Source organism: Pleurodeles waltl, chromosome 6, assembly GCF_031143425.1.
Source record: "Pleurodeles waltl isolate 20211129_DDA chromosome 6, aPleWal1.hap1.20221129, whole genome shotgun sequence".
NCBI classification, from domain to species: domain Eukaryota; kingdom Metazoa; phylum Chordata; class Amphibia; order Caudata; family Salamandridae; genus Pleurodeles; species Pleurodeles waltl.
The window spans coordinates 378,303,600-378,324,356 of record NC_090445.1 but is presented as its reverse complement, the minus strand read 5'-3'; the positions used below and the strand labels follow the sequence as shown (position 1 = coordinate 378,324,356).

The window sequence follows — 20,757 nt, the reverse complement described above, 5'->3', positions numbered from 1 at the left end:
GCACAATCAAGAAAGCATGTGTGACACAGATTGCAAGACTGTTTGGCCTGGAGATAAGGAGCTGAACCCAAAATGGCACTCTCTCTCCAAAATAAAAAGTTGTGGGCTCTGTGGATACAAAACAGAGACAATTAACCATCTATTATGCTGCTGCCCGGCACTGATGAATGCACAACACACTTTATTAAGACCACTTTTCCTTCTCCATGGTATAAGAACCTGTATGAGGCCAGGTCACTAGTGTTTGTGCTAAAGGAGACAGCTGAACTAGCCAAATTTAGGAAATTTATCTCTCAGCTGCAAACAAAATTGAATGTAACGCTCCACATTCACCCAGTCTTCCTAATCTAAATTAGACAATTTACTGTAAATTGCACTTCACATATGATTACACAGTACTGCGATACCACTAGTTTTTTTTATTATTTTGAATTGTGCTCTTTGATCTTAAAGCTGTGAAAAAATATGCAAAGTGGTTAACTTTAAAGGTTCCACCGGCTTTGACCTTGACAGATGCTCTATATGCCATGCAATACCTCAAATACATGATAGCCCTCAAAAGTAGTGCATTCACAGCATGGATGCCCTCCACGCTATGCAATATGTAGTAGTGATGATATGCACTTTTATGTATTCTACCTGCGTTACTTTATCTTTTTGAAGTATTTCCTGTTAATGCCATAATAAGGCAACCTGTTGAAATTTCTGGAGGTGGATGATTCGCAATGATAGCATGTACTTTAAATTTTTATATATAGGTAGAAATTGATCTGTTATGGTGAAATGCAACATCTTTTCACCAATACCGCAATGTTAGCTCCTGATAGTAGTACATCTCTTAGCAGTATCTTATTTATTGTCAGTAGATGATCTGTTGTCATGATGGAATACTTTGTGGATTGCGTATTTTACATATACATTTCTTCTGATTTCTCCTGGTTTTACTTCTGTGCATTTTGTGCAACGATTTTAAGTAATCATGCAATAAAGTTAATCATCACGGGCATTTATAACTACCAAAACAGATGAATAAGAAAGAAACACAACACAAAGGAAATCCAGCAGCAATTTATCAAAATAACTCCTAGTCTTATGAATTTTTAGACAGAAAAATTAGCAAAATCAATGGGAGGTTTCAGAAGATATAAATTATTGAGCAAATAATAAATCATTGCTTTTCATTTGAACTGCAAGCAAGAATTAGCAACTACCGCAGTTACTTTTGTAAAGTTGTTAACTACTACTCCAGCCGGCTTTGGGCGACAAACTCTGCCAGTGAGAGAACCACAGGGGCTAATGAGACTTACTTGGGCTACCTCATTGACCTTGTCTACACGGGTTGATGCCCCTCGAAGTCCGGTTGAAATCCAGCCCAAAACCAGTTGCCGCTAGTCTACTGGTCTCAGGTAACACCAAAAGCTGTGGTTCCCTTTAACTGGTGATAACTCCAGACCACTTGCCAATGGGGCTACCAGCCTTCTTACTGTAGAAATAACAGGTTCGATGGCATCTGTCGCTGTAGATACGCATGTTCTGCATAGCTCGCCATCTGGTGTTGGGCCGGAGTGTTACAAGTTGTTTTTCTTCGAAGAAGTCTTTCGAGTCACGGGACCGAGTGACTCCTCCTTTTGTCTCCATTGCGCATGGGCGTCGACTCCATCTTCAATTGTTTTTTTTCCGCCATCGGGTTCGGACGTGTTCCTGTCGCTCCGAGTTTCGGAACGGAAAGATAGCTAATTTCGGAAGATTTTCGTCGGTATTGTTGCGTTCGGGATCGGCGTAGTTAGATTCAACACCGCGTCGAAGGATCGAAGAGCTCCGGTGCCCTTCGGGGTAGTTTTTTCGATCCCCCGTCGGGGCCTGGTCGGCCCGACCGCGTGCTGAAGAACGCCGATGGAACGGACCCCGTTCCGTTTCTGCCCCAAATGCCACAGTAAATACCCCTATACAGACCAACACTTGGTCTGTAACCTGTGCCTGTCACCTGAGCACAGTGAAGACACCTGCGAGGCCTGTCGTGCGTTCCGGTCCCGAAAAACACTCCGAGACCGTCGAGCCAGAAGACTTCAGATGGCGTCCGCGCCGACAGCACACCGGGAGTTCGAGGAACAAGAAGAGGAGGAAGGTACCTTCTCGATCCAAGACTCGGACTCCGAAGGATTCGACGATACACAAACCGTGAGTAAGACGTCGAAAAGCACTCAGAAGAAGATTTACAAGGCCCAGGGAACGCCACTGCCACTAGGCCATGGCTCGACCCATAAATTCGGTGACCGACCGTCGGCACCGAAAAAGGCCCAAACAGTGCCGAGATCGTCCGACTCCGGTCGAGACACCGGCACGCAGCCTTCTCGGGACCGAGAAAGTGCTGGAGACAAGCATCGACACCGAGATGCCGGTGTAGACACGGCTCGACGCCGAGACAGCGGCCCCGAAGAAGATCGGCGCCGAGAGGTTTTGGCCCCGAAAAGGAAAAAAGTCACCTCGGAGCCGAAAAAAGACGCAGACAGGGTTTCGGTGCCGAAACAAACTGCAACCGACCCAGCTTCAGGCTCTTATACAGAAGAGCACTCGCTAACCTCCCAAATGCAAAAGCATAGGTTCGAGGAAGAGCTACAATAAACTGATGTGGACCATACGCAAAAGCGTATTTTCATACAGCAGGGAACAGGAAAAATAAGCACCCTTCCCCCTATTAGAAGAAAGAGAAGGTTGGAGTTCCAAACTGAACAGACACCACAACCAAAAGTGGTTAAAAAGGTTACCCCACCACCCTCTCCTCCGCCCGTGATTAACGTCTCACCAGCACAAACTCCATCACACTCCCCAGCTCACACCACCATGAGCCAGGGTGACCAAGATCCTATACGACGCCCCAGTGTCAGATAACAGTCCGGAGGCATACCCTACGAAGCCATCTCCACCAGAGGACAGCACCGCTTATTCTCAAGTGGTGGCTAGAGCAGCACAATTTCATAATGTGAGCCTCCACTCTGAACAGGTCGAGGATGATTTTTTTTTCAATACACTCTCCTCCACCCACAGCTCATACCAAAGCCTGCCTATGCTCCCTGGTATGCTCCGGCACGCAAAAGACATCTTTAAGGAACCGGTCAAAAGTAGGGCAATCACACCAAGGGTGGAAAAGAAGTATAAGGCGCCTCCTACAGACCCGGCTTTCATCACTACACAGCTGCCACCAGACTCTGTCGTTGTAGGTGCAGCTAGGAAAAGGGCCAACTCCCACACATCTGGAGATGCACCACCCCCAGATAAAGAAAGCCGCAAGTTCGATGCAGCTGGTAAGAGAGTCGCAGCACAAGCTGCAAACCAGTGGAGCATCGCGAACTCCCAGGCACTACTTGCGCGCTATGACAGAGCCCATTGGGATGAGATGCAACATCTCATTGAACATCTGCCCAAGGACCTACAAAATAGGGCAAAACAAGTGGTGGAGGAGGGACAGACCATTTCCAACAACCAGATCCGCTCCTCCATGGATGCTGCAGATACAGCTGCACGGACAATTAATACATCTGTAACTATTAGAAGGCATGCATGGCTCAGAACGTCTGGATTTAAGCCAGAGATCCAGCAAGCAGTTCTCAATATGCCTTTTAACGAAAGAGAACTGTTCGGTCCAGAAGTGGACACAGCCATTGAGAAACTTAAAAAAGACACGGACACTGCCAAAGCCATGGGCGCGCTCTACTCCCCGCAGAGCAGAGGGAATTACAGCACATTCCGTAAAACACCCTTTAGAGGAGGGTTTCGGGGTCAGAGCACACAAGCCAGCACCTCACAAGCAACACCGTCCAGTTACCAGGGACAGTATAGAGGAAATTTTCGGGGACAATATAGAGGAGGGCAATTCCCTAGGAATAGAGGAAGATTTCAAAGCCCCAAAACCACTACTACTAAACAGTGACTCACATGTCACTCACCCCCTCCACACAACACCAGTGGGGGGAAGAATAAGTCACTATTACAAAGCATGGGAGGAAATCACTACAGACACTTGGGTTCTAGCAATTATCCAACATGGTTATTGCATAGAATTTCTACAATTCCCTCCAAACATACCACCAAAAGCACAAAATTTAACAAAACATCATTCCAATCTCCTGGAGATAGAAGTGCAGGCACTATTGCAAAAGAATGCAATCGAATTAGTGCCAAACACACAAATAAACACAGGAGTTTACTCACTGTACTTTCTGATACCAAAGAAGGACAAAACGCTGAGACCAATCCTAGACCTCAGAGTAGTGAACACTTTCATCAAATCAGACCACTTTCACATGGTCACACTACAAGAGGTATTACCATTGCTAAAACTACACGACTATATGGCAACTTTAGACCTCAAGGATGCTTATTTCCATATACCAATACACCCATCGCACAGGAAATACCTAAGGTTTGTATTCAAAGGAATACATTACCAATTCAAGGTACTGCCTTTCGGATTAACAACCGCACCAAGAGTCTTTACCAAATGTCTAGCGGTAGTCGCTGCACACATAAGAAGGCAGCAAATACATGTGTTCCCATATCTAGACGACTGGCTAATCAAGGCCCATTCATTGATAGAGTGCTCAAATCACACAAATCAGATCATACAAACCCTCTTCAAACTAGGGTTCACCGTCAACTTCATAAAATCCAACATTCTGCCGCGCAAGGTACAACAATACCTAGGAGCCATAATAGACACATCAAAGGGAGTAGCCACTCCAAGTCCCCAAAGAATTCAAAATTTCAACACCATCATACAACGCATGTATCCAACACAAAGGATACAAGCAAAGATGGTGTTACAACTCCTAGGCATGATGTCTTCATGCATAGCCATTGTCCCAAACGCAAGACTGCACATGAGGCCCTTACAACAGTGCCTAGCATCACAGTGGTCTCAAGCACAGGGTCATCTTCTAGATCTGGTGTTAATAGACCGCCAAACTTACCTCTCGCTTCTGTGGTGGAACAACATAAATTTAAACAAAGGGCGGCCTTTCCAAGACCCAGTGCCACAATACGTAATAACAACAGATGCTTCCATGACAGGGTGGGGAGCACACCTCGATCAACACAGCATACAAGGACAATGGAACGTACATGAAACAAAACTGCATATCAATCACCTAGAACTTCTAGCAGTTTTTCAAGCACTAAAAGCTTTCCAACCAATAATAGTTCACAAATACATTCTCGTCAAAACAGACAACATGACAACAATGTATTATTTAAACAAGCAAGGGGGGACGCACTCCACGCAGTTAAGCCTGCTAGCACAAAAAATTTGGCGTTGGGCAATTCACAACCAAATTCGCCTAATAGCACAATTTATACCAGGGATCCAAAATCAACTCACAGACAATCTCTCTCGAGATCACCAACAGGTCCACGAATGGGAAATTCACCCCCAAATTCTGAACACTTATTTCAAACTCTGGGGAACACCTCAGATAGACTTGTTTGCGACGAAGGAGAACGCAAAATGCCAAAACTTCGCATCCAGATACCCACACAAACAGTCCCAAGGCAATGCCCTATGGATGAACTGGTCAGGGATATTTGCTTACGCTTTTCCTCCTCTCCCTCTCCTTCCTTACCTGGTAAACAAACTCAGTCAAAACAAACTCAAACTCATATTAATAGCACCAACTTGGGCAAGGCAACCCTGGTACACAACGCTGCTAGACCTATCAGTAGTACCCTGCATCAAATTGCCCAACAGGCCAGATCTGTTGACACAACACAACCAAAAGATCAGACACCCAGATCCAGCATCGCTGAATCTAGCAATCTGGCTCCTGAAATCTTAGAATTCGGGCACTTACAACTTACCCAAGAATGTATGGAAGTCATAAAACAAGCCAGAAGGCCATCCACCAGGCACTGCTATGCAAGTAAATGGAAAAGGTTTGTTTGCCACTGCCATAGTAATCAAATACAACCATTACACACAACTCCAGAACATGTAGTGGGTTACTTGCTTCACTTACAGAAATCTAACCTGGCTTTCTCTTCCATTAAAATACACCTTGCAGCAATATCTGCATACCTGCAGACTACCTATTCAACTTCCCTATATAGGATACCAGTCATTAAAGTATTCATGGAGGGACTTAGGAGAATTATACCACCAAGAACACCACCTGTTCCTTCATGGAACCTGAATGTGGTCCTAACTAGACTTATGGGTCCACCTTTTGAACCCATGCACTCCTGCGAAATACAGTTCCTAACCTGGAAGGTGGCATTTCTCATCGCCATTACTTCCCTAAGAAGAGTAAGCGAGATTCAGGCGTTTACAATACAAGAACCTTTTATACAACTTCACAAAAATAAGGTCGTCCTAAGGACCAATCCTAAATTTTTGCCAAAGGTTATTTCACCGTTCCATCTAAATCAAACAGTGGAACTTCCAGTGTTCTTCCCACAGCCAGATACCGTAGCTGAAAGGGCACTACATACGTTAGATGTCAAAAGAGCATTGATGTAGTATATTGACAGAACAAGGAACATCAGAAAGACTAAACAACTATTTATTGCATTTCAAAAACCTCATGCAGGAAACCCAATATCAAAACAAGGTATAGCCAGATGGATAGTTAAATGCATCCAAATCTGCTACCTTAAAGCTAAACGACAGCTGCCCATTAGACCAAGGGCACACTCAACCAGGAAAAAAGGTGCTACCATGGCCTTCCTAGGAAACATCCCAATGCAAGAAATATGTAAGGCAGCCACATGGTCTACGCCTCACACATTCACCAAGCACTACTGTGTAGACGTGTTATCCGCACAACAAGCCACAGTAGGTCAAGCCGTATTAAGAACATTATTTCAAACTACCTCCACTCCTACAGGCTGATCCACCGCTTTTGGGGAGATAACTGCTTACTAGTCTATGCAGAACATGCGTATCTACAGCGACAGATGCCATCGAACTGAAAATGTCACTTACCCAGTGTACATCTGTTCGTGGCATCAGTCGCAGTAGATTCGCATGTGCCCACCCGCCTCCCCGGGAGCCTGTAGCAGTTTGGAAGTTACCTTCAAATATTTGTATATGTATCATCTCAACCTTAAATAGGTACATACTTAGTCACTCCATTGCATGGGCACTATTACTACAATTCAACTCCTACCTCACCCTCTGCGGGGAAAAACAATCGAAGATGGAGTCGACGCCCATGCGCAATGGAGACAAAAGGAGGAGTCACTCGGTCCCGTGACTCGAAAGACTTCTTCGAAGAAAAACAACTTGTAACACTCCGGCCCAACACCAGATGGCGAGCTATGCAGAACATGCGAATCTACTGCGACTGATGCCACGAACAGATGTACACTGGGTAAGTGACATTTTCATTTTTGTGTTTTTTTAAAAACACATGTTCCACTTTTTAATATATAACACACTGCCTTAGGGCTTGATAGGCCTACTCTGGGGTGACATATGTATTAAAAAGGAAGGTTGGTCATTATTTTAATTGGGAAAGTTGAGTTAGCAGTTTGAAAAGGGCCAGCAAGGGCAAATTAGGAGTCACACTATGCTTTGTCACACATGTTGTGGCACAATAAGTGCTGAGTGTCCACAAAGGACACTTTAACTTAGAGGCCCTGGGTACCCCGGTTATCATACACTAGGGACTTATAAATAAGTTAACTTATGCCAATTGTGGGTGAACCAGTGCTTGATTTGTAAAAGAAAGACTGTCAGTTCCCGAAGCTATGCTCAGTAGCCCACAATTAAATGTTAGCATGCTGAATTCCATGGCTGGTAGTCTTATGCTTCTTTAATCCACTACCAGACACTCTTGGACACTACCTACCCCTTTGGCTCACTCTTGCAGGTGCCTGCTTTCTCCGTTTGTGTTTTACCATCTTTCTGTTCCCATGTCTTCCTGATCTGTGTGTTTTTCCCCACACTTGCGCTCAGTACATATCTGATGCGAAAATATAATTGCTGGTTCCCCAAAATAGGTGCCGGTGCTCCCACAACCAATCACTGGCTCGAATTAAGCACGGGGATAAACTAACCACACATATACCCTTTACCTTCAGAGTAAAAAACTGGAAGCATCTGTCCACAACTATGGGGTGATCATGCAAAAAAAGCATTTCCTTACAACTGGGATCTATTTACAGAAGATATACTAACAAAACTAAAAACAGAATAAAATCAAAATCTCTAACACACTGTGTTTCGAGTTGCACGCCTGTGCAGCCCCCGAACCTAAAAAGGGTGGATCCTGGCAGCACATTCAGTAACAGCTATAGCGTACGCTGCTAAAAATGGGGCCACTGGCTGGGTCACTCCTGATAAAGATGTCTGCTGTTCTTTCCATGAGCAGCACATAACCGAGAACAGAGCAGCGATAATTATCAACTTCCTCAACCACTGGCAAGAAGGTCACAGAGGTAAGCAGGGAGAAAAAAACAAATGTTAACAGATAAAGGACCAAAAGAAAGGAGTCCTTGTAAACTTTATAAAGGGATACGAATAGTGCACAGGTCACGGGGCAACAGTACACTAGACACTGCCACCCAATATACAGAAGGTATAAAAACAACATTTAAAAACAGAATAAAATCAAAATAAATCACTGACTGTGTTTTCACATTTAATTTGTTGATCATATTCTTACATCTCAATATATTTATGTTCGATATTCAGTCGTACAATCTTTACTGGATTTCACATATTTACTTGGGCTGCACTTGGAGAGACAATGAATCCAGTATACAAACTGAATGAATGAATATACCAATTGTAGTGCACAGACAAGTTAATAATGGCGGTTCCTAGCAGGCATCTCTAAATTTTCTGGGTGGAGTAAAGGCAGGGTGGAAGACAAAGTCCTCAGGCCACCTGACTGTCTTTACTGTATCTGCCAAACCCAAAATCTAGTGTGGCATAGTGGGTGAAAAATGATGGTTCAGAATGCCTCCCCGAGCAATTGCCAGTGGTTAGATTATCTGCAAGCATTTGCACTATCAGCTTTTGGGTATTTGATTGCCAGCAGTATGCCTGGAAACCTAAGACTAACACAGCCTTCAAAGACTACTACTGCCAATGTTTGTGAATTCCAAAAAGTAGTAAATTACCATTGTTTCAAGTAGTACTTCAATGGGGGCAGGTTTGCTGCTTTTCTGAGAAACATGTCACTATATATATTTAAGTGCCTGATCCAAAAAATAAAGAAGTTAAAGCCTCTAAGTGAAATCAGAACAGCAAGAAAAAAAAGCAACTACTAAGCCAACAAAGCATTTATTTAGGGGTTGTCACACCACAAACAGCCCCCTTGAAGCTACGCCCCTGCTTACATATGCATGTATAAGATCTGTCACTTATGAATTTGGGAAATATCAAACCTGCAATTTAAAGCTATACAGATGTTGTAAGACTATAAATCAGTGGTTCCCAACCTTTTGACTTCTGTGGACTCCCACTTTATCACTAATGGAACCCAGGGACCCCCACTGAATCATCACTGGAATTCGGGGACCCCCCACTGAGTCATTACTGTAAGTTTGGGACCTAATTTGTCAATATTTATTAATATTTTTTAATTTTCTAAGCAGTCGCGGACCCCCTGAGAAGGCTTCGCGGACCCCCAGGGGTACCCGGACCACAGGTTGGGAACCACTGCTATAAATGGTTTGTGAGCATCTGTAATATTTATGTTTGTGAGTGTAGATGTGTGTGGCAAAATACATTAGAGAGATGCGAAAATGGTTGTTATATGATTTTGGCCTTTCACCTCCTTAGCACATATTATTTAATGTAAGAAAACTTGATTTGAGGACAAGAGCCTGTGCCTAACCTATCCAGCTGACATCACACCATTTTTTCTTTGTCCCCATGGTTCTCTTCTTGGTTACATCTTGATTGAGTCATGATGGGGCACAGAGCCCCATTGGCCCGCTCACAATCTAAAAGGGATCCATACAGTCCTAAAAGGTAGCCCTCCTTAACCCCCTCAGGCGGAGTACTTATTTGCAACCTGTGAGGTGGCTAGGAGAGGTGCCAGGGGAGCCGAATTGAAGTTTGGAGGCTCCAGTGTACAATATCCATGGCAGACATAGCTCTTGTCCCTTATCCATTTGCCCCAACAAATGTTCTGTCCCTTTCAGTGAAGGAGTGGATCTAGGTTACACCAGCCCCAAAAACAGTAGCAGATCCAAGGACACCATCTCCAGCAACAGCAGCAGATACAAGGACACCAACTCCAACATAAGGAGCAGATCCAGGGACACCATTCCAGCAACAGCAGCAGATCCAGGGCGCACCATATCCAGCCACAGCAGCAGATCCAGGGACACCATCTACTGCAACAACAGCAGATCCAGGAGCCCCATATCCAGCCACAGCACCACATCCAAGGACACCATCTCCAGCAACAGCAACAGATCCAAGGACACCTTCTCCAACAACAGCAGCAGCTCCAGGGACACCATCTCCAACGACAATAGCAGATCCAGACCCCTTATCTTCCACTAGCTCCTCTGCTTCAAAATCCCTCTGCCCCCGGCTCATAAGCCACCATCTTCTGTGGGGAGGAGGGTCATCACTATTTCCACCAATTGTGAGATGCTGTCTGGAATGGATGAAAAACATCCAAAATCACTGCAAAAACACATTTCTTTGTCTATTCCCCATTCCTCATGGGAAACCTTGTAACAGTATGATAATCTCGCTCCCCAGAAATACAGTACCTCTCAGTATTGTTTATCAGGGCACACAATTACTAATGTGGTGTTCCTGCATTACTCGTAATAATGCGCTTAATTCTGTCATGGCCTGAAAGATGTTTTCACAATATTTACATACCCTGTCACATAGTGCAATAGATAAACTTGGTCCGCATCCACACCTTGAACCATTTTGTCTTCATGTACCACCTATGTGCCATTGTATTGATTTCTTTAAAATGCATGAGAACTTTTACTGATTTAGAGATTGATGGGATTGTATGTAAAAGGTATATATAATCTTGGCAACGATCCTCCAGGACTTGCCCATTGGCCCAGCTAGACCAGTTAACTGCTGATTCTCTAAAGCTTGCCCCAAATTGTCCTATTACGTAGTCATATAACTCAATTGATAAAAAATACAAAATCACTAAATGCATCGCCATGTCATAACTAAATAGCGATTCAGGAGGATTTGCATTTTCAAATTATGGAACCAGAGTCAAATATTGGGACTGTCACTCTGGCAGAGATTTATGACATTACAACCATTAAATAGACTACTACATGCTCACTACACGCCAAAATAGGACATAGGAGAGGAGCAGGGCAGCAATATAATCATAGGACTCCAAAACCATCATGTCAAGCCCAGACCCAGAGAGGGATTAAGGAGGGAGAAAAGGGAAGCAAAAGAGAAGCAAAAGTTCAGCGAAACAGAGTTGAAGATCCATGTAGAAGAGTCTGTTTCTCATAATTCTGAATTTTGTGAAGTCTTCACACACATTGGTTGATGCTCCAAAAAAATGAAAATATGGCTTAGCATGCAAGATCAGTAGGAGTTACTCGTCGTAGCATAGATGAAATAAGGAAACAATGGTAAGCCGTGCTCTCATGAACAAAGGAAAGCTTGCAAATAGAAGGCATGATGCTAGTGGGACTGGAGGACGTTCTTTAACCCAACAACCACTTACTCCTATTGAAAAATTCAGTTGACATTTCAACCTGAAGTAGTCACAGGATTATGCCCAATAGACACCTCGGCTCCACCACCAGCATCCACAGGTAAGTGGGTGTCCTCAAAAACATGTGTATCCCATTAATAGTGCTGTGCTCCCCTAAGCTGATATTTGATATGAAAGTTAATTTTTAAATTTAAATACAGCTGTAAGTCCATGCTTCAGTTCCAGAAAATCCATGCCTGCCTTACCCCGGACAGCAGAAGAATGCATTGCGGGATTAGTGGTTTCAAAAAAGTAACACGTAGCTTAAGCAACACATTAATTAAATTATTCTCAAACTCAGGGCTGTGTTTGTTCAAACAAAGGTTCAAGTGAATGAATACCATCATACATACTATCTAAAGAGTGTAATTTTAAATATTGTGTTGCGTTAGGCATGCTACTGAAGAAAATAGCAATAACATGGCACTCTGACTCTCAAGGAGGTTTTGGAAACAGATCTTACCACTTTCATTGTTTACTGATGCATGCCCAGGGTAAACACAAGAAAGGAGCAAAGCCAGGTTTTCAAACATTTCTTGAAACAATTGTGTTCTTGCATAGAGAGAATGAGCTGTGATTATTAGCAGATAAACAAAACATTGTAATCAGTGTTACTAACATGATGAAAAGAATTAACAGTGCAACCATGTAATCTTAGATCAATATCTTCCTTTCTGGCACTATCTACAATTTGAGAGCGTAGCAGGTGTACCCTCTGCCTGTACCCAATCTAGGAGGACAGCTGGAGATCCCCAAACCTGGAGAGCTGAGCCAGGGTACCAGTCTAGAGTGAAGTTGGCAATCCTTCTCTGCAAGATGGAAAACCATTGTCAGCAGAGCTGCATGTCGAACACAGGATTCATTCCAGGACAGTAGAGGCAGCAGTGCTACTCTGACCCCGATGGGGCAGTGCACAGTTTATATAATCAAAGCCACACTGTGTTAGGGGCACAGCAGAATACAATATGTCTAGATGTTAGAAGCTGTCTCCAAACTGGCAACTCAAGCACAAGGATTTCTTGTTCTAAATTACTAGCCTTCATTTAAGTGTATAAATGCATGTCGAGGAAGGCTAACTAAAAACAAGCAGTATGTAAAATATATTCTCAGAATAAAAGCATAAAGTGGGTAAAATGTTATTGCTAGAAGCGATGTCAGCCTAAAACATGTCAAATGTAAAACATAAACTAAGCTAAGGTGGAGAACCAGAGTGGGCCCAAGAAACCTCACAACATCACATTCACAGAGGCACAGAAAACACCAAATCCTTTCAAGGATGGACATTTTTTGGAAGGTCAGTGACTCAGTTGGCTAATGCCACTTTTTCCTTTCAAGACGGACCATCAATCTCTAGGTTGAGATGTGAAATTATAGTGGGTTAGTTCAATTTACCACAGCACCTGAGGAGTTGCAGACAACACATCTTGATATAGCAGAGCAAGTTCTAATTCCAGAAAGTGATGAGGCTTCAAGCCTCAGTAGTCTTTCTGTTCAGGATGTATGGAGTGTATACCGCACCCAGAACTGTGATGGTCATGGAGCAACACCTGCAGTGAGTGGAGGAAAGCATGTGTAAAGCGAGGAGGCATAAATAAATTGCATTTTCATTTGTTTACTATTTCCTTTTTTACGTGTGAAAAATAATTTTCAGTTTTATTGATAATGGAACACATGCCAGGATTGGGAGTTTTTCATTATACGACATTTTGAGTAATGTCTGAATAAATTAAAATCTGTGAATAAACAGGAAAAATGGTTAAACTCAAACCTGCATTTAATCATCATTCTTATTACCATCATAAATGTAGGGCATCATGTCTGCATACTGTCCCCATTCCTCTGTAGCAGTGTCTGTCTCCTGCCTTGTTTGGGATTGGAGGGTAGAAGTACTTACTCATCAGAGTCTTCTTCAAGTACTGAGAGCATACCTTTATATATTGCACTGTTAGCAAACATTGCACAACATGCTCTGATTTATTTCACAAGATGCCCCTGGAGCAGGGCTGGCTTTAGGGGTGTGTGACTAGTGCAGCGGCACTGGGTCCTGACCAGGAGATGGGGCGCTGACCACAGGTGGAGGCGCGGTGTTTAGCAATAACTCACAACTTTGAAAAAACACCTGAAGTAGCGTTTCATGTGTTTCCAGCTCTGAGGCAACAATAAAAATGTCAAGAAAACTCTTGTGATTAATGTTCCTGATTAAGAGAGAGATCGGAGTTTTGTTCAGTAGCAATTTAAACTTGCTATAAAGTAGCACAGAGGGTTGATATGCCTGCTGCAAACAACCGATCTGTATTTTATGTGGCTAGCTGAGTGGATTAAGAAAGCCATCCTTTACAAGTGCTTTAAAACAAATGAAATGCATGTGAGAGAGGGTCTGTGGAGAGATGAGGGGCACTTTTGCAAGGTGGTAGTGCAGGAATGCGAAGGGGACATCATGAAGGGGGGCATCAAAAAGATTGTTGCACAGGGAGCCATCATCGCTCAAGCCGGCCCTGCCCTGGAGTATATTGCACTGCTCCCCTGTGCTTGTGTAGACATCTGAATCTGCCTTCAATTAGACCAAATGTGTGCTCTAGAACTGAGTGAGTCTATATGCACTATTGTATCTCCTTTCACGTGGAGTTTGGGCATCGATGTATGATGTGAGAAGCCATGGACAAATGGTATATGCACCATCACCTACAACATTGCAAAGCCTTAGGTAGGTTTGTTCACGATGCCCAGCCAGATTTTTGTTTTTAGCAATAGTGACTTACCTAATAAACATCCACCACTAAACTCTTCTTGTGCAAGATGGCTGCTATCAGACACTTGGCATTGCAGATCACCTGTATACTTGGGCTGTGTTGATCTTGTTATTTCTTTACAGATAACCTGTTGCAGAAAGGGCAGATCTGAGTATCCATCTCACCTTCACAACCTACTACTGTAGGAAAATGTGCAATTCTGTAAACATTCACCTGGGTGTCCTGCAATTATTGAGCGGTGCTAGGAAAGATTATGTGGGTGTTCCTAATACTCAACATGGTATCCAGAAAAGTATGAAGTACCTATGACAAAGCGAGATACACCCCATCCTGCAGCTGCCGTGCTTTGATTACTTCCTAAAGCAAGGAAATGTAATGAGCACAGCAACGCTACATGTGTTGGGATTGCCCAGCTTCTGTTTGGTTGTCTCCTTAGCACAGGGTCCAGCTCCTGTTTGAGATCAAGTATGAGCACTGTACTTGCCCTAAATGTCTTCCTTAGTCTGTTTAATAAATGTCACTGTAACTCTGAATATCCTTTCGTGTTTCTGCCTCCTCGTCTGTGCTCCAATAGCCTTCATTCTTTTCCCCATTGCATACAAAGATGGCGTTTTGTAACAATTCGCTACAATCAGGGCCCCTGTTTATGGATTGCACCTGCTTGAGAACTAATTTAACTTGATGATAATTTGTGAGTGAAAAATGTGGTTTATGCAACTAGTTACAATTTGTGATTCAGTAGTACATATTATTTGTTACTTGCCATTTAGCAATCTCAATGGGAACTCTTGCACAATTAACGATTAGGTATTTAGGGCTAGATTTACAAGGCCCTAGCGCCTCTCAGTGCCATACTAGCATCATTTTTTTTATGCTAATGCGGCATTAAGGAGGCCATTCTCCATCTCCATATTTACAAAGTGGAGCAATACATGCTTTGTGCCACTTTGTAACCCCTTGCTCAAAATTATGCCTGCGCCAGGCATAATGTATGCAAGGGGAGCCTGTAAAAATGGCGTAGTGAAATTTACAACATTTCACTGCACCATTTTTAGCGCCATTTTAAGGCCTGCCTAAGACAGGCATTAAAATGACACGCCCATTACTTTCAATGGGCCTTCCTTTACTTTGCAGGATTAGCGCCCCAATTTGTGGTGCTATTCCTGCAAAATACTACAATAGCATCAAAAATCTTTGACGGTAATGTCCTAACGTGCGCCATGGTTTGCAGTTGTTTAAAGTACGGCACACACATGGTGTTGTTAGGTGGGTGCAAGAAAAGTGGTGCATCAAAGCTGATGCGCCACTTTCTTTTAAATATGGTCCACGGTGCTTTCTGCAATTTTAGCGATTTCGTCATTTTTAAAGTTTAGTACATTTCAGCATCGTGATTTTGCAATAGGAGACCAGTTTGCGACTGACATGAATTGAAAAACATTAGTATTTTGTCCCCAATATCTGTTACGTGCTATGAACAGTAATGTAAAAGAGTGTAGATTTTGAAATAGACTGTGCAAACAAAATCACGATGTGGCGGGGGCATTTCGGGCAACTCATCCAGAACAGTAACAGATTGCTAACAATGGTGGTGCAATTGTATTAATTTTTTAATTGAAACAAAATATTGTTTTCTTTCTGTCCTTTCCCTTGTAGGGTGACTCTGGAGGACCATTGATCTGTCAGAATGTACTGCAGGGCATCGTCTCATATGGGCGAGGAAATGGAAAGCCACCCAGAATCTTCACAAAGATATCCCACTTCATTCCCTGGATTAAGAAGAACTTGAGATAGACTGAAGACACATTCTTTGTATAGTCCATCTCCAAACCACCACTATCAGGATGCTAGTATATTTTGCTCATGCAACACATCTGTTGGCTATCTGTACAATTTTCAAAATGCTTTTTACAAGAACAAGAGTCTGCAAGTTTCCCACGATTCCATAAGAGATCGAAGTATTGTAAACTACTTATAAAAATCAAAGAAAACTGAAAACAAAAAAACATATAACATCTAGGGGGCAAATCAAGTCTGTCCAAGCTCAAAGTAATGCAATTGGTGTTTTTCTATTGAAAAAGTGATCATTGTCTTTTCGTTATGCTGTTTCGTAAATATTAGATTTTAATAGTGCCCATCTTGACACACTCTAAACCTGAAATGGGCAAAATGTGGCAAGTCGCTGCGTGAAGGACTTAGGCCTGCAGGTTTCTTTCAAATGAACATGTTATTTTAAAGTCTTACATTTCTGGTTTTCTAAGTAGCCCCTGCCAATAGCTTCTGGCATTTTTCCTGAAATTCCAACCAAAGGCTTTTATGAAACCCTTCAATTGAATGCTTCCATAGCCACAAAAGTCTGCCATTGAAGACTAAAGTATTCCATTGACAGCTTACTCCGAAGACATTCACAATAGCCATTTTAAATGTTCCACCCAAAGACATTTGCTGAAGATTTTCAATGCAGTCCTTAACAAAGAACTCCACCAAGCAATCCATCCCGTGATGCATGTCTGGAAAATTCACCCAGCAAAGGCATTCTACAAATAACCCTCTTCCAAAGCACCCACTAATATAGTCCATTAAAAGCTTCCCTTAAAGATGTCTGCCACTATTGACAACCACTTCCAAAAACTTCTACCAAAGCCTTACATTGAAGACACACACCTATGGATCCCACTCTAGGCCTATCTCAGAGCAATCCAACAAAGACTTTCATGGAAGACTTTCTCTGAAGACAATAATCAAATGATCCCATTGTAAGCAGCACACAAGAAGCTGCAGTGCTAGCTTGCCTCACAACCTAAGCATCTACCACATACATAACATTAAAAGCACATGTAGCAGTGTTGCAAGTTTAACTTAGGGGCTTATTTATATATTAGTGGTAAGGGTCCTCCAACGCAACAATGATAGAGTTCCCTTCCTGTCAATATAGTGATCTGCCCACCAAATTTAATTGGTGGAGGACTTTAAATTTAGCCTTGAAGGAGACTACTCTGTCTCTGACGTGGTCAAACTTCTACGATCGCCCTGGGGAGTAAGGGCCATCAGAGAAATGGCTACATGTCTACCCACACATCTTAAGGGGTGGACATTACAACCTCGGGGTCTTTTAACAAGACCGCAGAGGGACTGCCGTGCGGAAGACCGCCAGTAGTGGCGGTCTGCCGCTCGCCCTATTATGACCGTTGGCAGCTCTCCGTCCTTTTAAGGACGGAGAGCCGCCAACAGCCATACTGGCGGGCGGCGGGGAAGTGGAGGTTGCTCCACCTCCACCGCCACGCCAAGAGAACCCCGCCCAGCGAATCACGTCCTGTGATTCGGCGTGGCGGTGTTCTGTTGGCGGTGTGGTGTCGGCGGAGCAGCCCCCATGGCTCCCGTCCCCTCCCAGAGGATCGTCGGACCAGGTAAGTCGATCGTCGGTGAGAGGAGGGGGGTGGGGGGGGTGTTGTGTGCGTGCATGGGGGTGTGCGTGTGTGTATGTAGAGGGGGTGTGTGAGTGCGTGTATGCTTGCGGGGGTGTTGTGTGTTTGGGAATGAGTACATGTATGTCTGTAGGTATGTCTGTATGGATGTATGCGTGTATGTTTGAATGTGGATGTGCGTGTCTGACTGTGTGTGTGAATGTTTGCATGTATGTCGGTGTGTGTGCGTGTATGTGTGTTGGTGGTGCCTGCGTCCGTGTCGTGTGTATGTGTGTGATGGTATGTTGGGGGGGCGTGGTGGGGAGGGGGGTCCTGCCACCTTTGGGGGGTGGCAGGGGTGGTGGGGGGTAGGGGAGGGAGTCAGGTGGGGGGGGGGTGGGAGACCCCTATCAGTGCCAGGGAAGGAATTCCCTGGCACTGATAGTCCTTACCGCCATGGATTTCATGGCGGTTTCAAACCCCATGAAATCCATGGCGGCCAGCCGGGTCCAAATACCGCCGGCGGTATAGTGACGGCCGCCGGGCTGGAGACCCTGGTCTCCAGCCCGGCGGTCGTCTCCGCCCTGGCAGGCATATCAGAGAACCAGCGGATGACCATGTCGGTAACCGCCATGGTCATAATACAAAAAAAAAGACCGCCAGTCTGTTGGCGGTCTTACCGCCGCTTCTCCGCCTTCCGCCAGGGTCATAATGACCCCCATAGTCACTTTTTACTGTTTATTACTGCCAGGTAAAATCTGGTGCTAAGGAACAGTAAAAACATTATAATTTCCATCCCCAAGACACCCATGGTAAGGGGAGCATTACTTTTTTTCTTTTCAAAAAGAAAATCCCGTTTTGGGATTTTCTTTTTGAAAAGAAGAAAACAATACTGTTTACTACATGGCTGCGTCCTTCTGAAGCAATCCTATACCAAACAGTGGAATGTATTGGCAGGAACTGGTGCGGCAGCGGTTCCTGCAAATGCCTTTATAAATGACCACCTTCATGGCAGGTATTTATAAATTAGGGGGCAGCCTCTCCACCATGGGGCAAAGTAAATTACTCCGTCCCCATTGCGGACCCACAGGCTGTCCGCCTAAACTTAGCACAGGTCCTTAGGCACAAATCAGGTAGAGTGTGGGCAATAGCAGTATAAGCTTCCACAACAAAGCAGAACACATGCAGCACATGCACCAGTAGTGCAAGCTTCACTTATGCATAGAAAATGAGAGGGACAAGTGCATTAGTGCAAGCTTCCCTTGAACAAAGAATAGGTACCTGTTGAGCAGCAGCAGCGAAAGCTTCCCTCATGAACAGAAAAAGTACACAAAAGCCAGCAAATTTGCATGTTTCACTCACACACAGCCAAAGGCGGTACAGAAGAGGCAGCAGGAATGTGAGCTTTATTCACTCAAATGAGTAACTGTGACAGGTACATGATGCATTTCTCTTCCTATAGCTCTGCCCTAGGACCCAGTTTTACCCACAGCGCACAAGAGTTTATTTTTACATTTCCACAGGGCTGTAGCTAATATTGGGTCATCAGCTTTGAGACTGAAGTGTACCACTGCAACATTAGCTTTCTGAGGGCACAGCTCTTACTGGACTCAACACACACAAAGCCCACATGAAGTACCTCCACGCAGTCCCCTGTACAGTTCCAGATCACTCACAGTTCCACCGTTCATATAATGGGTAGACGGGATCACAGACCAAAGGGTCAGAGAGCAAGAGGAGGTATAGATCCGTAGGGTTCTAGATAATACCAACATCATTTTCCAACACAGAACAAGATTGGCTTTGTCAGCAGCACACCTGCAGCACTTCCCAAGACAGCTTTTATATATATTTTGTTGACAGTTGATGATCTTGGAAGGCTTTATCAATTATGTGCAATAGTTACTAACAGGTTTAAGAAATATATATTTACACATTTAACATAAAAGAACACATGCAAACACTTATGAGAGCAGGTTTTTGAGGAGAATACTTTAGTCTAAAAAAATAAATAAAAAAAAAGTAACAGGCCAAAGCCTATCAGGAAAGGGGAGGCCTGTTGGTTTTGCCAGTACTTATTTGTCGTGTTTGGAAAGATGTTGCGAGCGCATTTTGTTCCTTCGCAGGATTCGAACGCATCACCAAGGTCGACGGACCTTTTGACCCAGTAAGGACTGTGGTGAATCACAAACCAAACTCTACTCCAATACTGCAATCAGCAATTAAGACACCATGACCAATGTGGCCATGGAAGGAAAACTCCTACTGAATAAAGTTTCAAAGCTTTATTTTACAACCACAATGTTAATGTCATGAAGATAGAATGCAAAACTAAATTGTAAGGATACATGATCACCATAGGTTGCCCAAAGCAATGAAATAAAGTCAATCTAATTAGCATTAACACAATTAAATATTCAAGAATAATCATACATATCATTAAGGATATTTTCTGTGAGACAGATACAAATCTTAGGTCAGATTTTATCAACATTGATCAAATTCAGTGAAGCAGAGTAAACAATTTTAGTCTGGGCACAGGTTGTCCCTACAACTAAGAAATGCATGCGTGAGGATGGGCAAACATTTGCAAGCAAAATGCAAGAGAAGACAAAAATAATTTAGAAAACAATAACTTGGGCTACAGAATGCTAGCTAGCAAATTAAAAAGAGTGAGTATCAGCATATTAAATCTATTCTAGAAAAAGGGGACATGTCAAGGGACAATGGCATTCAGTTGAAAGAGTATACCTCTCCAAAGGAAACAGAATTCATTGAATCTTCATAGCAGAGCATCAAGATAACCAAGCATCATCAGGAAAGGTGCAGCATCAGGACATAAAATTAGAAGACAGACTAAAGTTACAGAGTTCGTTAGTATTTCAAATCTCATAAATT

General features: G+C 43.5%; 1 protein-coding gene across 1 annotated transcript in view; it reads left to right on the top strand.

Annotated features, from left to right (window-relative positions):
- LOC138299766 (granzyme B-like) overlaps positions 1–17,876 on the top strand; it is a 140,484-nt gene extending 122,608 nt beyond the window's left edge. Inside the window, exon 5 of the mRNA XM_069238306.1 lies at positions 16,112–17,876. Coding sequence (XP_069094407.1) covers positions 16,112–16,249 — 138 coding nt within the window. The 3' untranslated portion in view covers positions 16,250–17,876. The remainder of the gene's footprint in view (positions 1–16,111) is intronic.
- Positions 17,877–20,757: the final 2,881 nt, after the last annotated feature.